The 22,684-nt window shown below is 36.3% G+C and overlaps 1 protein-coding gene across 2 annotated transcripts in view; it reads right to left on the bottom strand.

Moving 5' to 3' along the window:
* Nucleotides 1-22,684, bottom strand: part of LOC149815021 (WD-40 repeat-containing protein MSI4-like) — a 67,246-nt gene that overhangs the window by 32,168 nt on the left and 12,394 nt on the right. For both annotated transcript variants that reach the window (XM_089990333.1, XM_089990332.1), the window contains exons 7-9: nt 22,081-22,156; nt 13,570-13,792; nt 12,312-12,393 (exon numbers count right to left, since the gene is read on the bottom strand). In XM_089990333.1, coding sequence (XP_089846459.1) covers nt 12,312-12,393; nt 13,570-13,792; nt 22,081-22,156 — 381 coding nt within the window. The remainder of the gene's footprint in view (nt 1-12,311; nt 12,394-13,569; nt 13,793-22,080; nt 22,157-22,684) is intronic.

The raw sequence follows: 22,684 nt of genomic DNA, 5'->3' as shown, positions 1-22,684 counted from the left end.
TCTGTGACTGTGCACAGTGTTGTGGACTGTGTGACTGTGCACAGTCTGTGACTGTGGACTGTGCACAGTCACACAGACTGTGTGGCATTTTAAAAATAAAATAAAATTATATATATATATATATATATATTTTTTTTGTCGAGTCCCCGTGTCCAAAAATTTTAAAATTGTGTCGCACCCACACCCGCACCCATGTGACATAGGCTATAGGTGTTTTGATATTAAAAATGGAAAATTGTATGTATCTAGAAATGTATCCTTCTTGAAAAAAAATTTTATTTTGAAAAAGCCAAGGAAGTGACCGAATATTCTTTTTTTGATAGATTTGACTTCGAAATCCGATGGATGTGACTATAAATGTGACCTTGACGATGGTCAAGGTATTATTGATATTGAACATAACGATATTAATGAAGAGCTAACCCATAAGGACACCAATTGTTTATAATACTCAAGACGTAGAGAATCCAATCTTCCATGTGCATTGGAAAAATATTCAGAAGCACAAACTAGAAGGTCACCCAGAGTCTCTAAATCTTTCGGTAAATTTGTGTCCTACGAATCTTTTTCACCCACATTTAAGGTATTTATTGTATTGATACACTCGTATATAGAACCTTCAGCCTATTATCAAGCCAAAGAACATATAAAATGAGTAGAAGCCATGAGGGCAGAATTAGAAACCTTAGAAAGAGCTAATACTTAGATTATTCAAGATATTTCATAAAGAAAAAAACCTATAGGTTCTAGGTGGGTTTATAAGATTAAAACCAAGAGTGATGAAACTCTTGAAAGATATAAAGCTAGATCAATGGCCAAGGGGTATTCCCAGGAGTATGCACAGACTACGAAGAAACTTTTGCTCCAATTGCCAAGATGACTACAATTAAGACCTTAATAGCCTTAACCTCAGTTAAAAAATTACCTATATTTTAAATGGACGTCAAAAAAAAAATCTCTATGGAAACCTAGTTGAATAAGTATATATGGAAGCACTACCAGGTATAAGTATTCCTAAGGGTAAGGCTCTTCATCTAGAAAAAGCTCTTTATGGTCTTAAATAGGCACCAAAAGCCTGGTCATGTTTAGTCATGTTATGCTTGATATTGGATTCAAAACTTGCCTGACTGACACTGCTTTGTTTGTTAAGATTTCTGATGCAAAGATTATTCTTCTTCATCTTTATGTGGATGACATGATCATCACCGGAGGAGACAAACAAGGAGTTGAAAACATTAAAAAGCTTCTTAAAAATCATTTTGAAATGACTGATTTAGGTTTATTGAGATATTTTTTAGGAATTGAAGTTGCTTATTCCCCGCAATGTTATTTATTATCTCAATTTAAGTTTGTTTTTTATATTGTTTCAACCAGAAGTTGTTAACACCAAAATGAGAATCGATGATGGAGAACTTCTTGAAGATCTCACTCCTTACAGACAGCTTATTGAAGCACTTTACTATCTCTCCATTACTAGACCTGATATAGCGCATGTTGTACACACAACTAGCCAATTTCAGCACGCGCCCACTTCTATTCACATGGGAGCAGTTTTGCGTATTGTTAGATACATTAAGTCTTTCCTTTCACGAGGTCTCTTCTTGTCTAATTCATCTTCATTAGATTCAATAGCTTATACTAATGTTGACTTGGGAGGTGATGTAAGACTCTAGTTTTTAAAAAAAAAAATCATTCTCTAGTTAGCAACCCAACCCAAGAGAGAGGGTATCGAGCACCCTCTCCTTCCTGCTCTCAGGCGAGAGTGACAGCAGCCTCTGGCTGTTACCGCTTTTCCAAGAAGTGGCCACCGGAGGGAGGGCTTGATGCCTCTCCCTCCTGCCCCTTTGACGAAATGAAGGGCAGGCACCTCCTGTTTCTAGAAAGACAACGAGGGTCACACACCCCCCCCCCCCGTCTGCCTCTCTCTCTCGTTGGGTTGGCCGGGTGGAGGGACCGAGCCAACTCCACCCTACACCCACCCCTTTGATCGATGCCCCAGGCTGTGGCGATGGCAACAAGGTTGCCGCTGTATCAGCTTGGGTTCGGTTTTCGCCAGGGTGCCCCAAGTCAAGGTGCACCGTGAAGCAGTGTTGTGAGAGGCGTACGCCTCAGTACCTGAAGCGTACGCCTCAGAGGCGAGGCGCACGCTCAAGGTACTCAGGCGTTGCTGTGATGTGCCCCTCATCAACCTCCGACCAGTTGTGACCACCGAAGTTGCTGTGCTGCAGCTGCTGCTCAGTCTTCTCCGACCACCGGACGACCGGCATATCCCTCGCTTCCGTACCAGCTGGGCGGGTGGTCCTTCTCTTACTGCCTCCCCTCCCACCGCTTCACTTCCATTCCAGTTGTGAGAGGCGTACGCCTCAGTACCTGAGGCGTACGCCTCATCGCATTTAACAACCTTGCCCTGAAGCTCAGGATGGGCTCGGCTCGGCTTAGTCGAGCCACCGAGCTACCCTCCCTTTGGCCTGCCTGGTCAGGTGCCACCGAGCTGAACTCGAGTAGCACCGAGCCCGGCTCGGTCCGGTCAGCTCGAAGTGGGTTCAGATTCGATCCATGTGATACAAACATTGCTTATTTTATTAAATTAAGTTTGTTGCATCTTTCTTTTCATAGCACGATTAAATATCACATCGGTGCAACGGACAAAACACGCTTACCAAGACACAAGCCTTTAAAAACCTATGCTCAGAATCATTGGCGAGTCAGACCATCTCCGAGGTAGGAGAAAGTTGAATACGAGAACAAATGACGGAATACTTCTAACTTATATATATAACTCAAGGACGTAGTTTTAAGTATTCTTATCCATTTAAATTATGTCATTTACTTTGTCGTCGCGCTGTAATGTGCACAGTATATGCTACTACTTACATAATTTATTTATCCGATATACGATTTCGTTCATTGTGCATCGCACATCGCTTACACAGTTTATTTAGCCAATATATGGTTTTGTACATCGTGCATTACTTACGCAATTTATTTAGCTGCGTACATCGTGCATCACTTACGCAATTTATTTAGCTGCGTACATCGTGCATCACTTACGCAATTTATTTAGTTGCGTACATTGCGCATCGCTTACACAATTTATTTAGCTCGATGTGTAGTTTTGCACATCGGGGCTTGCTTTATGTCATTTACTTTGCTGTCATGTTGTAATGTGCACAGGCTTATGTTTTAATATATATATATATATATATATATATATATATATATATATATATATTTATATAACTTTATAAAGTATGCAATTTTGCATACTCCTTGCCTACTTTATATTATGCTTGCATGTTTTTAAAAATGCAGATTTGGGCATCCTCGCCAAGTCTATTTTTAAAAAAAAGATTTCACATGCGAGATTTTAAGCTCGCATTGTTCGTTGTCTCGAAAAGCAAAACAAGTATTTGACATTTGCATATTCGCAACTGAATTTTTCCCTGAAACTTGCATAACTAAAAGGCTTCGACTACGTAGCCCTAGGTGGTATGTATGTCTGATCCTTCTCTTTGGTATCCGAAATGTCTCAGATATTCTCCGGTCTAAAGTATGGAACATTGAAATTTCTAAATAAATGTTGTGTTTCTTTCTGAGAAACCGATATCCTTCTCATCATAGTGGTATTATAGACATGCACGACATGTTAGGACTACGATGATTGGACTGGAGGTTTACGGTAACCTCGTAGTGTAAAAATACACAATGATTAAAAGAAAATCACATAAATAGTGATGATCGCCTTCACAGGCAAGATGCTCGATCTGGTTTAAAAGAATAGAGCATGTAAAATGGGTCATTAGTTAAAATAGAACATGACATACTCATTCGTCTTTTTGATTTCGTGAAGAGAGGATGGGATGGTACAAAAATTTTGATGGACAAGTTGTTAACAATTATGCTCCTCGAGTAGCAATGACTCGGCGTCCCAAGTCATCGGAGTTAGGAGACTGGGCTACCAAAAATTTATCCTAGGTGGTAGATCCCAATAACTTCTACAGAAGTTCGGATGCATCTCCTTGAACAAGTGGCCTCTGAAGAATTTTGTCTTGATCATTGGCCGTCCCCTCAGGAGCGGATTTAGCTAGTTATCCGGGGTATCAAAATACATAGAATAACAAACCCCCGGGCAATATCAATTGTTTCTATGTTTTTCATGTGCCTCTAGACAGTTAATTATCGAAACAAGATTATCATATACTCATTTTACTTATTTTGAACTGCAAATCACGAAAGGAACAACACATGTTAGTCTTGTTCTAAAGTTTGATATTTATGCACCTACCGGATTTTTATACTCGTTTTATGGGGTAAAGGTAATGATTAGGTGAGTACAGCAGGCGATGGCGTGATGACGTGATGATATCAAAATCTCACTCTTTCTTTGATGTTTTGTTCCTAAGCACATTTTGAAATTTTGCACAAGGGTTTCTTTTGAAATTTCTCTTTTGTATAAACTTTAATTATCAAGAACCTTGTTTTGAATCTATGGTTTCAATGCTTATATAGAGATACAAATCTATTGTCTAAAAGAAAGTTCGCCTGCAATGCGCCCAAGGTCTGTTAACTTGTTATTTCAAAAACTATTTTTCCACTAAACTGTCATTTTAAAATCTGAAAAATGATTGAGCGCAAAACATTTAAATTTTTCCTAAAAGATTACAAGTTCAGGATTTTGGGGCGTTACAGGTGATCTCAATAACAAGCACTCAACCACTGGTTTTTGTGTTTTCTTAGATGAATTTTGATTTCGTGGTGGTGCAAGAAGCTGCAGAAGGTCTCTCTTTCGTCAACCGAAGCTAAATACCTAACCATGGTCACCACAACAATGGAGGTAGTCTTGCTGAGAAGACTGTTGACTAACATGGGAGTCGAAGTGACAAAAGCCTGATACATATTTTGTGACAACAAGAGTGCGATCTACATTGCTAGCAATCGAACATTTCATGAACGCACCAAACATATTGAAATGAATTGTCATTATGTCAGAGAAGAGTATCTACATTGAACCATTGATGTGTCAAACGTTACATCAGAATAACAATTAGCGGATTTCTTCACCAAGCCTCTCGCTACTCTCAGATTTTATTTCCTCTTAAACAAACTTCCGCTCATTGTACCTCATTGTACCGTAAGTTTGAGGGAGAGTTTTAAGAAGTGTATATACATATAAATATAATTATATATAATATAATATATTTTAATATATAATAATTTTTTTATTTATTTTTCTTTTTCTTTTCTTTTCTCTTTATTTTTTGTATTTTTAGGATTATCTAGTTCATATTGAACTAGACTCAAAAGTATTCAACATTTGACTAGTTTTGAAATAACCGTTGGAGCAAGTCCATCGACTACAATTAGAGAAGCACCTCTCTCTCAATGTATATAAATAGGGGTAACTCCCCTGTTCTTGTAATCATGCTTCTTAAGCATTTTATGTGAATGAAATAAAGTTTATTATTTTTTTCTTTTGAGTGCTCTCATTTATACCTTTTTGTGGGTTATGATTAAAGTGTCTTTAATAGATACTTATTACATGCATGCACTCATATACGAATATATATACTCATATATGAATATATAATTATATATATATAGGAATCAATACATTTTAACAAACCCCCTCAAAATTATGGTTGATTACTGAAAGTTTGAAAATACAAAACAAAGGGAAAGATAGCATTGGGGACAAAATACAAAAGCTAACAAAGGGCTTACAAATGAACAAAGGATGTTATTGAGCATAAGGGCTTGGAAAAGCCTACTATACAATGGGGTGAACACCCCTATTTATAGGGCTGAAAAAGGGAGAGAGAGCGGAAAAGGAAACAGCATTGGGGGGCTCAACATAGGAGTAATTGGGCCCCCAACGGTCATATTAGTGACCGTTGGGGGTCCCAACGACTCTTAGTTGGGACCCCCAATGCAATATATTAATTAAAAAATAAAAATAAGAAAAATAAGAAAATGAAATAAAGAAAAGAAATAGAAAAAACATAAATGACAATACTGCCCCTATTGGACAGATTTATAAAAATACCCCTTATCGGCTATGAAGTAACATATATATAGATATAGACATATGATATATATATATATATATGTACTTAAGTACATATGTTTTAGCATCCCTCACCTCACAAATGGTTGTAAAACTGCAAACAATGTTATCAGCTACAAACCGGTGCACATAACCCACCACAACCATGGTTGTAAAAACTGATAAAACAAAATCTCTTATTCAACAATAAAAGTCACTCAAATAAGGGGAAAGAGTAGAGAAACAAGATAGGCAAAAATATTGTAAGGAAGGCAAACTGATGTCAATAAGCAAAAAGATTTGAAAACAATATTCAAATCAAGGTAAAAACAATAAATTTTGCAATATTATGAGAATTAATCCATACAAACCAATATGATCACAAGCAAATAACAATTGAGTCATAACTAACAAAGACTAATACAAGAATCCAATAAACATCAAAGGCCAAAAAAACAATTGAGTAATACAACCATGGTTGTAAGTCGAAGAAGCGGAAACGGGAAACAATACGAGAAGCATGAGCGGGAAGCGAGGCACTTTCAAAAATTTAGGAAGCGGGAAGTGTGGGACTACTTAGAAGCGAATTATGAACCGTAGGAAGCGAGGGGGAAGCGAAAAAGAAAGAAAAATAAATAAATAATAAAATGGAAAAGGAGGGAAGCGTGGGTGAAGCGCGCTTCCTAAAAAAGGGGACGCTTCCCCACGCGTTTCGGAAGCGCGACGTTTTGCGCTTCCGAAACGCGTATCGGGGAAGCGCGCTTCCCCTACTGTAGGGGCGCTTCCGGTAACTCTGAATACAACTCACTCATAAAACCAAAGGTCAATCAACCCATCAGTCAGAGCCAAAACAAGTGCCAATACGACACTGATGAACTTGGCAATCTATACCAACAAGAAGATAGAGGTGCATGCATAACTCATCCCAACAACTAACTCTGGCTCCACAACACCAAGGTGTAAAAAGCAAATGAGTGATACAACACTCAAAGAACCAAAGGTCAAACAAGTGTCAGATAGAGACAAAACAAGTGTCAATACGACACTCATAAACTTAGCAATCTATATAGACAAGAAAGAGGTGCACACATAACTCAACCCAACAACTAACTCTAACTCTGCAACACCGAGATACACAAAACTCACCTCAAAAAGGCCGGATAATAATAATAATGGATGTAGCCAATAAAAAAGCAATGAACTAAACTATAGCCAAAAGAAGGAAACAAGAAAAAACTCAAATAACACTTTCAAAGAGAGGTTATAAATAGAGCCGATATGTTAATCATATGGCAAGATGCAAACAAGTCACTAAAAATCTCATGAGGCCACATATAAGACCACAATAATATGCATCAAAAATTCAAAAAACATAAAGCCTTATAAGGAATGCAATGGGATGGTAATTCAACAAAGAAATAGCCAACAGTGAGATAATCACAATGCCACTAAGGCAAGAACATACAATACTTAAAATTATTAATTTTAGTAATTCTCATGAATCCACATTCAAGGCCACTAACGGTACAAACACATGCCTATAAGGCAAGAAAACATAGGCCACTAAGGGTGAGAAAGAACACCTTTTTAAAAAATATTATTTCATTAAGCTCACATTCAAAAAATGAGTGTAGCTGAGATGCGTATGCTTAGATGGATGTGTGGAAATACCATAAAAGATAAGATTCGGAACGAAGAGATACGTAAGAAGGTAGGCGTTGCACCCATTGAAAATAAGATGAGAGAGAATCGTTTACGGTGGTTTGGACATATTCGGCGAAGGCCTAATGATGCTCCAGTTAGAAGGATGGAGAAATGGGAAATATATTGGTTAAAAGAGGTTGGGGTAGGCCTAGGAAAACTTGGATGGATATGATAGGAAAGGATATGAATGCTTTGAACCTCACTGAAGACATGGCATTGGATAGAAATGATTGGAGGAGAAGGATTCATGTGGAAGACCCAGAATGATTTTCTTTGTTGGTTCATATCGCCGACCCCAATTGTTTTGGGATGAAGGCGTAGTTGTTGTTTTGTTTTCATTAAGCTCACAATAATGCATAAAGAAAGACATTATAATATCCAAAGAACAATACGATCTTATAGATCTAATGCATGTGAAGAATCAAAGAGTCTTCGATCATGAGCAAAAGTCCACCTAAAACCAGAAGTGGACAAACACAAAAGTGGTCACTATCGACACACCCACAAGTCCCACAAAATGGATACACACAAAGAAGGTCCAAATAAAAAAATATTTTATTGATCACTCAAATCATGCAAGATGCATAATGCTTAAATTCCCATGTGATGTAAAAACATGTAAAGATAATGTTTACTGAAAAGCCAAAAAACAAAGAAATAACGCAATCAAAAGGAACAAATGCCACTAAGGTCTCCAAAGAGAACCCTCACAAAAACCTTTACAATAAATATTTTTATTAATGATTATGATTAAGGCACAAATCATTCAAGTGCAATGAGTGCACTCACAATAAACACCTCCCAAGAGGCAAGAACACAAGCCATAAATTGGCATAACAAGAGAGCACATAATAACATAAATATTTGTGATATTTTTTTTAAAATAAATCCAACAATAAATTTGAAAAGCATTTAAAGGTTTAGCTTTAAAAAATAACAAATATTTTTTCAAAGATAAGAAAAATGAGTGATTTCTCACGCATAAAACATGAGATAGACAACTCAAAAAATAATCCATATATAAAGATTTAAGATACACATCGAGTGAAGATCTCCCTTGAATCCAAGTCATAGATCGATCATGATTCCTTCATGAAGCACGAACTTGAACCAAAAAATCCCAAGACCCAAAGACGCAAAATACCAAGAAAATTTTCTTGGCTATGATACCATGTAATGAAATCAAGCAGAAAGCAAACCATAATGTGCATAAGCACAAGAACAAGTCCTACAAGGGACAATACAAATGCCAAAGGCAATACAAAAGCACCTAAGTGCATACAATGGCTATAAAGAGCCTAAATGTGCATAAACACAAGTCCATAAAGGGACAATACATAAGTCAATCAATGGCAAATACATGACATCATAAGAGGCACCAAAAAGCATACACAAAAGGACATGAAAAACATAAAAATAATAATAATAATCTTTATTGAAATAGAATGCTTAGGAAAGCATTACATCTAATGGGACAAGAGGTCCCTATTTATATACAAACAAGAGGGCCAAGAGGACTCATATAGTTGTTGGGAAAGGCTCCAACAGCTAGAAATATAGCTGTTGGAGATTTCCAACAGCGATATTCACTAAAAGACAAAACTTAATATAGTTGTTGGAGATTCCCAACAGCTATATTGACTAAAAGACAAAACTGCCATTTACAAAAGTGTAAAGGACAGAATAAAAAAAGAGATCAGTTCTGACCCTAACGCAGAGCCTATTACATGTACAGAATTACCATTCTGCCCCTAATGGGCAGAGCCTATTACATGTTCAAAATTATCACAATGCCCCTAAAGGGTATTACCTATTACAAAGGGAAGAAAAATAATTTAAAATTATATAATATATACATATACACTCATATACGAATATATACACTCATATGTGAATATATATATATATATATATATATATATATGAATCAATACATTTTAACAACCACCAAGGGCATTCAAGTAGTTCTCTGGGAAAAAGATACATTTATTAGGTATACTTTGAAATGCAAGGCACTTTTTTAATGTGGTCCCATTATAAATTAACTAAAATACTCTTGGCTACGACAATTAATCCCTGGAACCACTATGACATTTTCGTACTTGTTAGGGGTAAAAAAAGTGACTCACTAACGCTCATGAAAAACCAACAAATTCCCACGAAGACAGACACCCTATCACTTACACTGCCACAAAAGAAATGCAATAACTGAGATTAAAAAGCTACAAAATGTTTCCCAACTATTAGATCTATAAACTTGGAAAGATCATCAAGAAATCTAAGAACAATTTTGCATGGTTTTAAAACTCGCCGAGTCAACTCGTTGACTCGGCTTGGCTCGGCCCTCCAACGAGTCAACCGGCAAGGCAAACTCGGCTTGCCAAGACTCGGGCTTGACTCGGGCCTGACTCGGCTTGACTCGGCTTGACTCGGCCTGACTCGGGCGAGTTCTGGGATATTTGAAATTTGATTTTTTATTTGAGTTGAAACAAACATGGGATGAAGTACGGTTGTTACAGACAGAACATATGTTCTGTCTGTTATGTTCTAAGGGTCTGTCCAATCTTGGACAAGCAATCAGACAGACCCTTAGGGTCTCTTGTGAGTGTGTCCTTAGTGGTCCTTGTGTTGGCTGATTTGGTGGACTGATGTGCTCATTGGATTTGTGGTATGTGTGCTCTTGGATCTTCCATGTGTGTGTGTGTTAACTTCGTAACAGGTACTAGGTATCACTATCATAGCATAATCAACTATAATATTCATCATGTATTATCAGAAGAATAAAATTAAGGAACTAAGTATATGTTGGAAACTGGTAATTGGCCTTGTGGTAGCCAGTAGCTAGAAGTTACTCAAGAGAGGATTTGTAACGTTTCCATAAATTTCTACCAATAAGACAAATGTCAACAGAGCTTTACATAAGTTCTTGATTGCTTGACAATGCACAGAACCATCAAAATACAAAAATCCCGCTAATTCATAAGAAACAACATTAGGAACCAGTGTTCATAGGGAAAAGAGTTTTAGCTCTATTTGGGAGTGAACAACCAGGATTTTATATGCTGCATCTCTTTCGAGAATTTTTGTCATGCCACTTAATTTCATATTTTTCAACTTACACCATAGTTATTCTTCAACTTACTCCATACTCCTTTGTCTAAAAAAGAAATTTGAAGGCTATTTAGCAGGCTATCCTAGAGTTTTTTGCTACAGCATTAGTTGCTTTTAATGACCTTTGTTCAATTGTCAAGGATGTACATTTATATATGGTCACATGGACAACAAAAAGGACACATGGCATTGTAAAAGTATCTTCAACAAGATACTTAGATCAAGACCTTAATATTCTTGATAATAAACCCGGCACGAATACACAATAAGAACACTTTAGAACACTTTTGCACAAAAGCACAACTCACAAATAACTCACAAATGCAAAAAGGCATAAAAATAATGGAATCAATTTATTGAGCACTTGGGCTTTGACTCAAAGCCATGAGAGAATACAAAGGGGAGAGCCCCTATTTATAACCACACAAAAGGAGCCTTGGAGGGGCTCCACTCATAGACGTTGGAGCCCCTCCAACGGTCACAAATGTGACCGTTGGAGGGGCCCAACGTCTATTTGAGTGGGGCCCCCAAGGTACCTTTAAGTACAAAAATAAAAGAAATAAAAATAAAAGAAAAAGAAAACTAAAAATAAATTACAAACACATTCATAAAGTGAATGTGCGTAAAATAGAGGAAAAGACTAAACTACCCCTACGGCTAAACAAGTAGAAATATATATTTTATATATATAATAAGTAGATACATATACATATATATTAATATATGTATATGTATTACCTTATATATATATAATATATATATATTACATTAAGTGATTAGGTACATAATTTAACAGGCATGCCATTGTTGTTCAATTTTTCATTAAGAATACAGTATAAGGGGGCATGACACAAGGGTAACTGGTAAGTTGAGAATATTCCTGTGAGATAGTCTGGTAGAGATCAGCCTATGCATTTTTCAAAGATACTGCTCTCTATGAATGGTTTAACTAGAAAATGACAAACCCAGGAAGTAATACAAGCAAAAACCAAGCTAATTTAGTTGATGCCAATTGTTATCAGTTCAAAAGCAACCTAAGAAAGAGTCACATCTCTCTCCCAGTTTCAGTGATTACATGCCTTAACACAACCCAAGGATCTCTTGTTTACTGAAAAACATGGTTTGAGACAAATTATAAATTGTTTTTCTTTTAAAATCAAAAGTTAACAAAACCCGGTCTGAGTCACCGAGTTGACCCGCCCAGTCACGAGTCAATAAAGAACAAGTCGAGTCCCGAGTCACGGGTTTTAAAACCTTGCAATTTTGAACACAAAAGCTTCAATGACAGGAATCTTCTAAGAAGATAAACCAAAGCTCTGCAGATGTAAATAATAAGGGGATTGCGATGAGACCAAAATTTTGTAACAAGTTTCTTAAGATTTTCCATGACAAAAATATTTGTCTAACTCACAAAATAACACAAGAAAAATGTGATCAGGAACAATAACAGCACCTTGATGGCTGGTTCAACACCCAGGCGAGCATCCCACAGAATGAGGCACGAGTCATCACCAACACTACAGAACTCCTGTGCACTTTATCACCAGTCTCAAACCCTAGTTAGAAGCAATTAACATGCACCATATCCTTATCGAAAAAAAAACATGCACCATATCCTTATCGAAAAAAAAACATGCACCATATCCTTATCGAAAAAAAACATGCACCAAATATAGGAAAAAAGAATGCAAAAGTTGGAAATGTCATAGTCAGCATGCAAGGAAAGTTCATGTTGAAACTTCCAAGGATTTGAAAAGAAAGGATCCAGATTCCAGACCAACCCCTTTTCTTTTGGATAGAAGATCCAGATCAATCATGACATGTTACATGGAACCATATGCTATCACATATACCATAGTTAATAAATAACCAGAAAAGGAGGAGAATCATATGACAGGCATAGTGAATCATATTAGAAATGCATGTGATGGACTATATTACAATTTCCAAAATAAAGAAGGACCATGTCAATATGCATCACCCCATGTAATGCATGCTAGTATGCCACATTTGCTTCTGCCAGATAGAGGACCTATTGGTAAACTAAGTCCATCAATCTGTAAAATTTATCAAATATTGCCAAAACTTCAAAAGTGACAGCAGAAAATGTTATTAGAAAATATAGGAGGATGTATTTCGAGGGAAAAGGTGGAAATGGTTTCGAAAGATTCAGCAAAAATGACTAGAGGGAATCAAGGAATTTTTGCACTTGTTTGAGAGCACTCAGTAATTCCTCCAAGGATTCCAGCAATCATCAGTTATCCAAGATTCACTACCTAATTTCAAAGACAACTTTGCCATGAGCGGAGGAGAGAAGAGAAGGACATGAAATGCAATTGAGATCATATCTCCTAAAAGTGTGTGATGATTGCAAGAGAGCATGAACTAGTGTGGACGAAGAGAGTAGAGTGGTTTCCTATAACTATGGGCTGGATGGAGATCTCCAAAATTGGGGTACATGTACGGGCACAGATGCAGGTTTTAAAGTGTGCGTACAGGGATACAACCATACATACATTCACGTGTGTGTGTGTATCAGTATTTGTCCATTCCATATTTGTTGGTGCAGTAAAAAAGTTACTTTTATTTGAACCAGACAAACTGGCATAACTCTAGTGCTAGTAACACCCCACCTAAGATGAATCTTATACAAATCATGCTGTGATGCTGGAAACTCAAACAAATTGACAGTTCAGTGCTCATCTACTTACTTTGAAGGACAAAATGTCACATCTTCGACAGTATCACTATGACCTTTATAGATACCCCTAGGTCCAATTGAAGGACTGTCTAGAACTTTATCATTTTGTCCACTGCTTTTTGACGACTGTTTGGCAGTGCCAGATGCTTTCCCTTGTTTGGCAGACAAGGAGTCTACTGCAGCAGCAGAGATATGATCATGTATGCTCCACAAGACAACTGACTTGTCTTTTCCTGGTAGAATGCTGATATTAGTACAACTGTGAGGGAGAATAAGGAGAATAAACAAAAGGAAAGGCATGAATGCCACAACAATCCAAAAATGAACACTACAAACATTTGAAAAAATGGACAGATTTCCCTCCATTCAAACACCCAACTCTGATCAGACATCAAACTAAATGCAAGTAAATCGTCCAAATCTTGGATCTCAAGAAGAACAAGAAGAAACCAATACTAAGTCAAACACATCAGCAGTTTAATCAATTAAACCAATTGATAGATTAGCACCAGCTCACCCACAAGTGTTTGTTTCCTACCTCTAACCAATCTAACCAACTTTTCGTAAATAAAACAATTCAAGCATTAAGCTTACGGGAAGACAACTATCTAATCAAAACTTAAGGAGTTTATACAACTGAAAAAAACATCTCCAAAGATTAGAGGAGTTATCATTTGTTATCACTTGATCGATACTTCTAAATCTGAAGACAATTTAGTCTCCACCTTAACCAACCTCTGTCACCGACATACAACTATACAAACAGTTTTTGTGGTATATTTAGGATAAAAATGGGGTTTACGGCTAACAGAATGGATGTATAGAATCTTTGTTAGTTGTCAAGTGGATGCCCAGGGAAGCCACACTCTCCAACCTAGTCTCAGACTACAACAGTTTACTCACATTTCGACCAGATTCCATCATTCCAATGATATACTAAGCATGGACTTTCAGCCCCAAGAAGCAATGCAATGCTTGGTTAGCAAAATATAGAGAACCTATTGAATGTTCCTGTCATCAAACAAAAAGGCTCTACTCCTATTCAAGCACCAAATGCCTTCATCGTAAAGTATAACGACCATACTAAATCAAGATGTACCACACAATGCAGACACCGGCATCAATACGTAACCACCATTTTTTTTTCATTTGAAGATGTTATGCATGTTAATATATATATATATATATATATGTGTGTGTGTGTGTGTGTGTATTAATAGGGGCATTTTTGTCTTTTTACATGTATTAATAGTTGTTTATTGGAAATAACTATTTTTTATTTTATTTTCTTATTTTTCCCTTTTTTCTTCTTTTCTTTATTTTCTTTTTCTTGATTTTTGAGCATTGGGGCCCCACTTCATGGAGTCGTCGGGGCCCCAACGGTCATAAATATGACCGTTGGGAGCTCCCCAACGACTCTATGAATGGGGAGCTCCCAAGGGTCCCTTTCTCTCACTTTTGTATATAAATAGGGGTGTCCCCCCCTTACATGTGTTAAAATGTAAAATTGTAAATATATATATATATATATATATAATATTACTATATTATTATATATATATATAAATAAAATATTTTTTCTTTTCCTTTTTTTTGTAATTTTATGTTTTTCTTTTTGTCGTCTAGTTCAGTTTGAACTAGACTGACTTTGCTAGTCAAGTCTCAGTCCAGACTTGACTAGCAATAGAGTTGTTGGACACTGTCCAACGGCTCTATTTAGAGCTTTGGACCGTGTAGTCCAACGACTCTATTGAGTCCCCTCTCCCTGCAGTGTATATATAAGGGTGCAGCCCCTCTTGTAATGCATTCCCAAATGCTTCTTAAGCATTTAGGTGTTTTCATATCAATAAAGATTATTTTATTTCCTATTTGTTTCCTATTATACCCGTTTTAAGGGTTATGATTTAGTGTCTTTCTAGACACTTTCTTTGTGAATCTGAGTTCGTGATTCGAAGATCCTCATTTCATTTCATGGTATCAAAGTCGCGGAAGTATTAGATCTTGAAGAAAAGTTGTCTCGGTTTCCATGCCCATTTGCAAAAGTGTTCGCCACTTGAAGGGAAGTGTTGTATCACTTCATTGGGGAAGATTTCACATCTTGTTTTGTATTTCTTTCTTTTTTCTCATTTCTCTTGTTTCTTTTCTATCCCTACTCTTTCTCTCTCCTTTAATCGATGGATGACAATGATAAAGTCACCATCATGCCTATGAAATTAAGCGATACGAACTATGTAACATGGGCTTCAATCATGAAGCACCATATATGAGGAAAAGGCCTATGGGGGATTGTGGATGGTTCTAATTCGGAACCTAAGCTATCTCTTACTAAAAAGGAAGGAGATAAAGAGGTTCCTCTATCAGAAGAAGATGAAATCAAGGCTCTTGCCTCTTGCGAGAAGAAATGGAAAGAATGGAGAATATCTCATGTGAAGATAATGTCATGGCTTATCAATAGCGTTGACATTAAAAAATGTCATGGCTTATCAATACCTTAAGAATGTGTATTCCCTTAAAGACATTGCACACGTATGCAACCTCCAAGAAAAAGTTTGAATGATAACCCAAGGAGACAAAACTATCCGTGAATATTACAATGGGTTGTCCGAACTTTGGAAAGAACTTTCCCTTTTAGAACCAAAGTGGCATTGTGTCGAAGACAGCGAGCTTCATCAGAAACAACTCGATGTTGAACATTTTTACCAGTTTATAACTGGATTAAGGGTTGAATTTGAAACCACTAAATCGGCCCTCCTTCAGCGGGGAAAATTTCCTTTTATTGTTGAAACTATTGAAGAATTAACAATGAAAGAGAATCGTCCCCGGAAAGGCTCTTCTAAGGCTGAAGATGATTCTGTTCTAGCTGTGTCTAGACCAGGGAATCATGTTTGATCTTATAGACCTCCTCACTTTAACCGACAGAATAGTGACTATGATAAGAAGAGGGGTATTTGTCATCATTGTCATGATCTAGGACACTACAGGCCACAATGTCCCAAACTCAAGGAGCTAAGAGAGAAAAGATGTGCAATTGCTGGATCGGGATCCAAAGATCAAGATGCACCAGTTTCAATGGCACAACTAATAGAGATTCTTCAGCCTCTCATCAAAGATGCCTCTTCTTCATCTGAAGCCTCAACCGGCGTTGCAGCCTCATCTTTTTTCGATCCAGGTAAAATTTCTTAACTTCTTGACTCTAGTGCATCTTTTCACATGACCCCAAATAATCAAAGTCTATCCGAATGTGTTAAAAATAAAACAAGTGTGACAAAAGTTTCTACAGCAGATGGGACTTCCCTTGAAATAGAAGGAATAGGAAATTTCAAAAAGATTTATAAAACAAGGAAATTTTCTATCCCAGAAATTAGATATGTTCAAAAATTAAATTTAAATCTTTTATTTGTGTCTCAAATTTCTGACTATGGATATAATATTTCATTTTCTTCTCATGGTTGTTGGGTACAGGATCGCCAGTCAGGAAAGCTGATTGAGGAAGGCCATAGAGAAAGAGGACTCTATTACATGGATTTTTTGGAAATGCCAAAGAATGCTTTTGGCTATAATATTCAGAAAATTGAGTTGGAGCTGTGGTATAAGAAACTTGGTCACCCACATATAGCCAAAATCCAACATTTTCCAAATCTAGGGAAATTTTGTAACTCTGAATCATTTGATTGTAAAGATTGTATTCTTGGCAAAATGAAAAGATTACTATTTCAGAAGAGAACCTTTTTCTCTTCAAGACCACTTGAATTAGTACATTCAGATGTTTGGGGTCCTGCACCCGTGATTTCTAAAAGAGGATTTGCTTACTATGTTATTTTTGTCGATGATTTTTCCTGACATACGTGGATTTACTTTCTTAAACATAAGTCTGAAGTATTTTCATACTTTCAAATTTTTCATAATATGGTTAAAAACAAGTTTCAAAATGATATTTCTATCTTTCGCACAGATTCTGGAGGAGAGTTTTTATCTACTGATTTTAAAAATTATCTTAAATTACATGGCATCACACATCAAAAATCTTGACCCTATACTCCTCAACAGAATGAGCTGACTGAACGAAAACATCGCCATATTATGGAAACCACTAGGATATTATTAATAGCAAATCAAGTCCCGAAAGATTTTTGGGCAGAAGCTGCCTTAACCGCCACCTATCTCATTAATAGGATGTCATCCTCCTCTTTACAAAATATCACTCCCATTGAAAAACTTATGAAAGTCTCTCCAGACTACTCTATACTAAGAATCTTTGGGTGTAAATGTTTCATATTTACCGACGAAAATGCTAAACTTTCCCTTCGTGCGATTCTATGTGATTTTCTAGGATATGCTAAAAATCAGAAAGGTTATAAATGTTTTGACTTCAAAAAATAACAGACTATATGTGTCTAGAATTTGTTCCTTTCTTGAAAAAAAAGAGTTTCTTTGATTTTGAAAAACCAAAGGAAGTCACTAAGTATTCATTTTTGTTAGATCTAACATCAACACTTGATGAATATGATCTTGACTGTAACTTTGATGATGATCGAAGAATTGTTGATTTTGATCATAATGTTGATGATGAAGAAGTTCATAGGGATACTAGTATTCAATATTTTAAGAGACAAGAGTCTAATCCTCCATGTGCACTTGAAAAGTATTCTAACATTCCAACTAGACGATCATCCTGAGTCTCGAGGCCTACAGGAAAGTTTGTGTCATACGAGTATTTCTTTCTCACCTATGTATAGGGCAGTTATTGCATTAATTCACTCATATTAAGAACCATCCACATATTTCTAAGCAAGAAATGATATCAAATGGATAGAAACCATGAAAGTTGAATTAGATGCACTAGAAAAAGCTTCTACATGGACTATTTAAGATCTTACTCTAGGAAAGAAAACTATAGGATGTCGATGGGTCTATAAAATTAAAACCAAGAGTGATGGTACTCTCGAAAGATATAAAGCCCGATTAGTAGCCAAAGGTTATGCTCAAGAATATGGAATTGATTATGAAGAAACTTTTGCTCATGTGGCTCGTATGACAACTGTTAGAACTTTAGTTGTCTTAGCCTCTATTAAGAAATGGTCCATTTTTCAAATGGATGTCAAAAATGTTTTTCTAAATAGAAAGCTAGTTGAAAAAGTATACATAGAACCCCCTCCTGGTTTAAGTATTCCTAAAGATAAGGTCCTTCATTTAGAAAAAACCCTTTATGGTCTTAAACAAGACCCAAAAGTTTGGTATGATAGGTTTAGTAGTGTTATGATCGATTTTGGTTTTCAATTATGTTTAGCTGATACTGCTTTGTTTGTTAAGAATTCTGATGCAGGAATCATTGTGCTTTCTTCTTTATGTGGATGATATGATCATCATCGAAAGCGATAAACAGGAAGTTGAAACGATCAAAACACTTCTTAAATCTTATTTTGAAATGACTGATTTAAATTTATTAAGATATTTTTTAGGCATTGAAGTTGCTTATTCTCCTAGAGGATATTTATTATCTCAAACTCAATTTGCTTTTGACATTGTTTTCAGGTCTAGTATTACTGATGATAGGAAAGTTGACACTCCAGAAATGATAAATGTTAAAATGAAGATTGATGATGAAGAACTTCTTGCAGATCCAACTCCTTACAGACAACTTATCGGGGCACTTTCCTATCTAGCCATTACCAGACCAGATATAGCACACGTTCACACAGCAAGTCAATTTCAACATGCCCCCACTTCTGTTTATATGGGAGCAGTCATGCGTATTATCAGATACATCACCTCCTCCCTTTCACGAGGACTTTTTTCATCCTCCTCATCTTCTCTTGATTTAATTGCATATATTGATGTTGATTGGGGAGGAGAATCCAATAACAGACATTCAACCATTGGTTTTTGTGTTTTTTTAGGTGAATCGTTGATTTCATTGAGGTGTAAAAAGCAACATAAGGTATCTCTCTCGTCCACCGAAGCTGAATACAGAGCCGTGGTAACCACGACCATGAAAATAGTTTGGCTCCGACGATTGTTTGTTGATATGGGAGTTGAAGCAACAAAAGCTTCACAGATGTGTTGTGACAACAAAAGTGCGATTTACATTGCTAGTAACCGAACATTTCACGAACGCACCAAACATATCGAAATGGATTGTCACTACATTAGAAAGGAATATCTACATGGGACAATTGATCTGCCATATGTTACTTCAGAATATCAGTTAGCAGACTTCTTTACAAAGCCTCTTGTTGCTCCCTGATTCCACTTTCTCTTAGACAAACTTTCACTCATTGTACCGTAAGTTTGAGGGGAGTGTTAAAATGTAAAATTGTAAATATATATATAATAATAATATTATATTATTATTATATTATTATATATATATAATATTTTTTCTTTTCCTTTTTTTTGTAATTTTATGTTTTTCTTTTAGTCGTCTAGTTCAGTTTGAACTAAACTGACTTTGCTAGTCAAGTCTCAGTCCAGACTTGACTAGCAATAGAGTTGTTGGACACAGTCCAACGACTCTATTGAGTCCCCTCTCCCTGCCGTGTATATATAGGGGTGCAGCCCCTCTTGTAATGCATTCCCAAATGCTTCTTAAGCATTTAGGTGTTTTCATATCAATAAAGATTATTTTATTTCTTATTTGTTTCCTATTATACCCTTTTTAAGGGTTATGATTTAGTGTCTTTCTAGACACTTTTTTTGTGATTCGATAAGCATTTAGGTGTTTTCATATCAATAAAGATTATTTTATTTCTTATTTGTTTCCTATTATACCCTTTTTAAGGGTTATGATTTAGTGTCTTTCTAGACACTTTTTTTGTGATTCGATAAGCATTTAGGTGTTTTCATATCAATAAATATTATTTTATTTCTTATTTGTTTCCTATTATACCCTTTTTAAGGGTTATGATTTAGTGTCTTTCTAGACACTTTTTTTGTGATTCGAAGATCCTCATTTCATTTCAACATGTATTATTCCATTTCTCTCACTATTCAATAATACTTAATTTTTTGTTAGCCTTTTGGCATTGTCCCTTAGTGGATTTGTGTGCACTTGAGTTTGTCTATTCTCTTTGTAATTGACCATTGTTAGACTTGTAAGTGTTTTACACTTTGTTATTTGTAATTCTGCATACTTCATTATAATGCACACCCGTAGTAGTAACAAAAGATATGTCATACTAATGCTAGTGACGCAGAAACAAGCTGCAACATTCCATACGAGAGGGAGCAGAAAAACATGAAAGGGATGTTAAAGCACCTCAAGAATCATTGACCAAAAGCTGCCATATTAACGTAGAAACAATACTTATTTCCTTGCTCTAAAAAAAACTTTAAAACACAGATTTATGATTATGGTTGCCTTGAATGCCTCACAAACATGATCATTTATAAAACTTTAGAGCAGGAGTATTGCAGTATCACACTCCACCAGAATGAGAATATCCCTGGAATACTCTAAATTTTATAAGTATGAAAGAATTCCACTACGCCAACTATAACTCAAAGAAATGAAATTGTAATAAAAGGCAAGGAACTATAAATGTGAGGGTGGGATGGCTGTAACACACGCCTCCCTTCTGTCAACATCATTCCAGCACTGACATGACTACCGTAAACCAATCTTGGCATTTTCTCCAATGTAGATAATGACACACATGCCTTTTTTGCTTTATTGGTGCTAAAATAATACTGGAACCTATGTCACACAGACTCGGCTCCAAGGTCGCCGCACCCGCGTCGACACGCACCGACACGGGTGCGGCTCGGACTCGGTCAACCCGACCCTGGGTGCAGTCAACGCACCCAGGGTCATTTTGGTCCATTTTTTGGAATTTTTTTTTTTTTTGAAATTTTTTTTTTTAAATTTTCTGGGCTACAGCTGTAAGGAAAAAAACCCATCACAACTAAAAAACCTGTACACTTTCAAGTTTTAAGTACAGAATGGGCACAACTCAAGTTTTTGTGGTTTTTTCCTGTATGAAGAAAGTGAATTATTACAGTGTATGAAGAAAGTGCCCAAAAGTGAATTATTCCTGTATGAAGAAAGTGTACAGAATGCCTTCACAACTCATCTCCTGTCCCCTAATGGGCACAACTTTGACCGAGTCTTATATATATATATATATATATATATATATATATATATATATATATATATATATATATATATATATATATATATATATAGCCGAGTCCCCGTGTCCAAAATTTTTGAAATTGCGCCGCACCCGTGTCGCACCCGCACCCGCACCCATGTGACATAGACTGGAACTATTTTACTATCCAATGCCCTTAAAATAATAAGGGAAATTTCACCCCTCTCCTGACACAATTCCAGCACCAGCAATGCTGAAAACTCGCAAGAGCACTACCACTATTGGCCAACAACATCCAAATTGGCTTCCACCATAACCGATGTTGTGCCCAAAAAGGAAGAAGAATACAGATGCTGTGCACATGCATGTGCGCATGCACACACACACGCTCATAGACAGACATTCAGGATAAAAAACAATCAACATACCTCCAGAGATTACAAATGGTTCAGTGGGACACATGGCAAGTGCAAACTCTGCATTCTCCGTGTGTCCTGTCAAGATCTGCAACATAGAAGGGATAGAAATCAAGAGAAATCATATAACACTAAATGGAAATATGGAACAGAGGATAACAACAAAAAAAAGTTCCTTCTTTGTTGTAACCACAAATAAATTAACAACATATCCCACAATGAGAAAACCAGTGATACTCAGTAGATTGTCTTTTCCTTGATGACTTTTAAATGTAGGCAGTATTCCTTTTAAAAGACATTTCCAATATTCTTAAGGTGGCGCATCTGGTGAATGTTTTGAAAATATCAACAGGATAGATTAGTCTTTTAACTTCAGAACTAAAAAAATATAAAAGCAGCAATATCTTATTCCGCCAAATCCCACACTCCTTAACATGTTGGACATTGATCTACTCAATCAAAGGAAGACTTTTTCATAAATACTTGATAAAGAGATTAACCTCAAGAGAGCCTCCCTAGGACAAGGAAACCACCTGATTTTAATGCAAAAAGAAAAGAAAAATATTAAACGGTGTAGGCGTAAAGCAAGGAGAAATTTCAGAAATTTTAACAGCCA

The sequence above is a fragment of the Nuphar pumila genome, chromosome 15 (genome assembly GCF_984573655.1).
Source record: "Nuphar pumila chromosome 15, dmNupPumi1.hap1.1, whole genome shotgun sequence".
NCBI lineage: Eukaryota > Viridiplantae > Streptophyta > Magnoliopsida > Nymphaeales > Nymphaeaceae > Nuphar > Nuphar pumila.
This window is presented reverse-complemented; position numbering and strand designations above follow the sequence as displayed.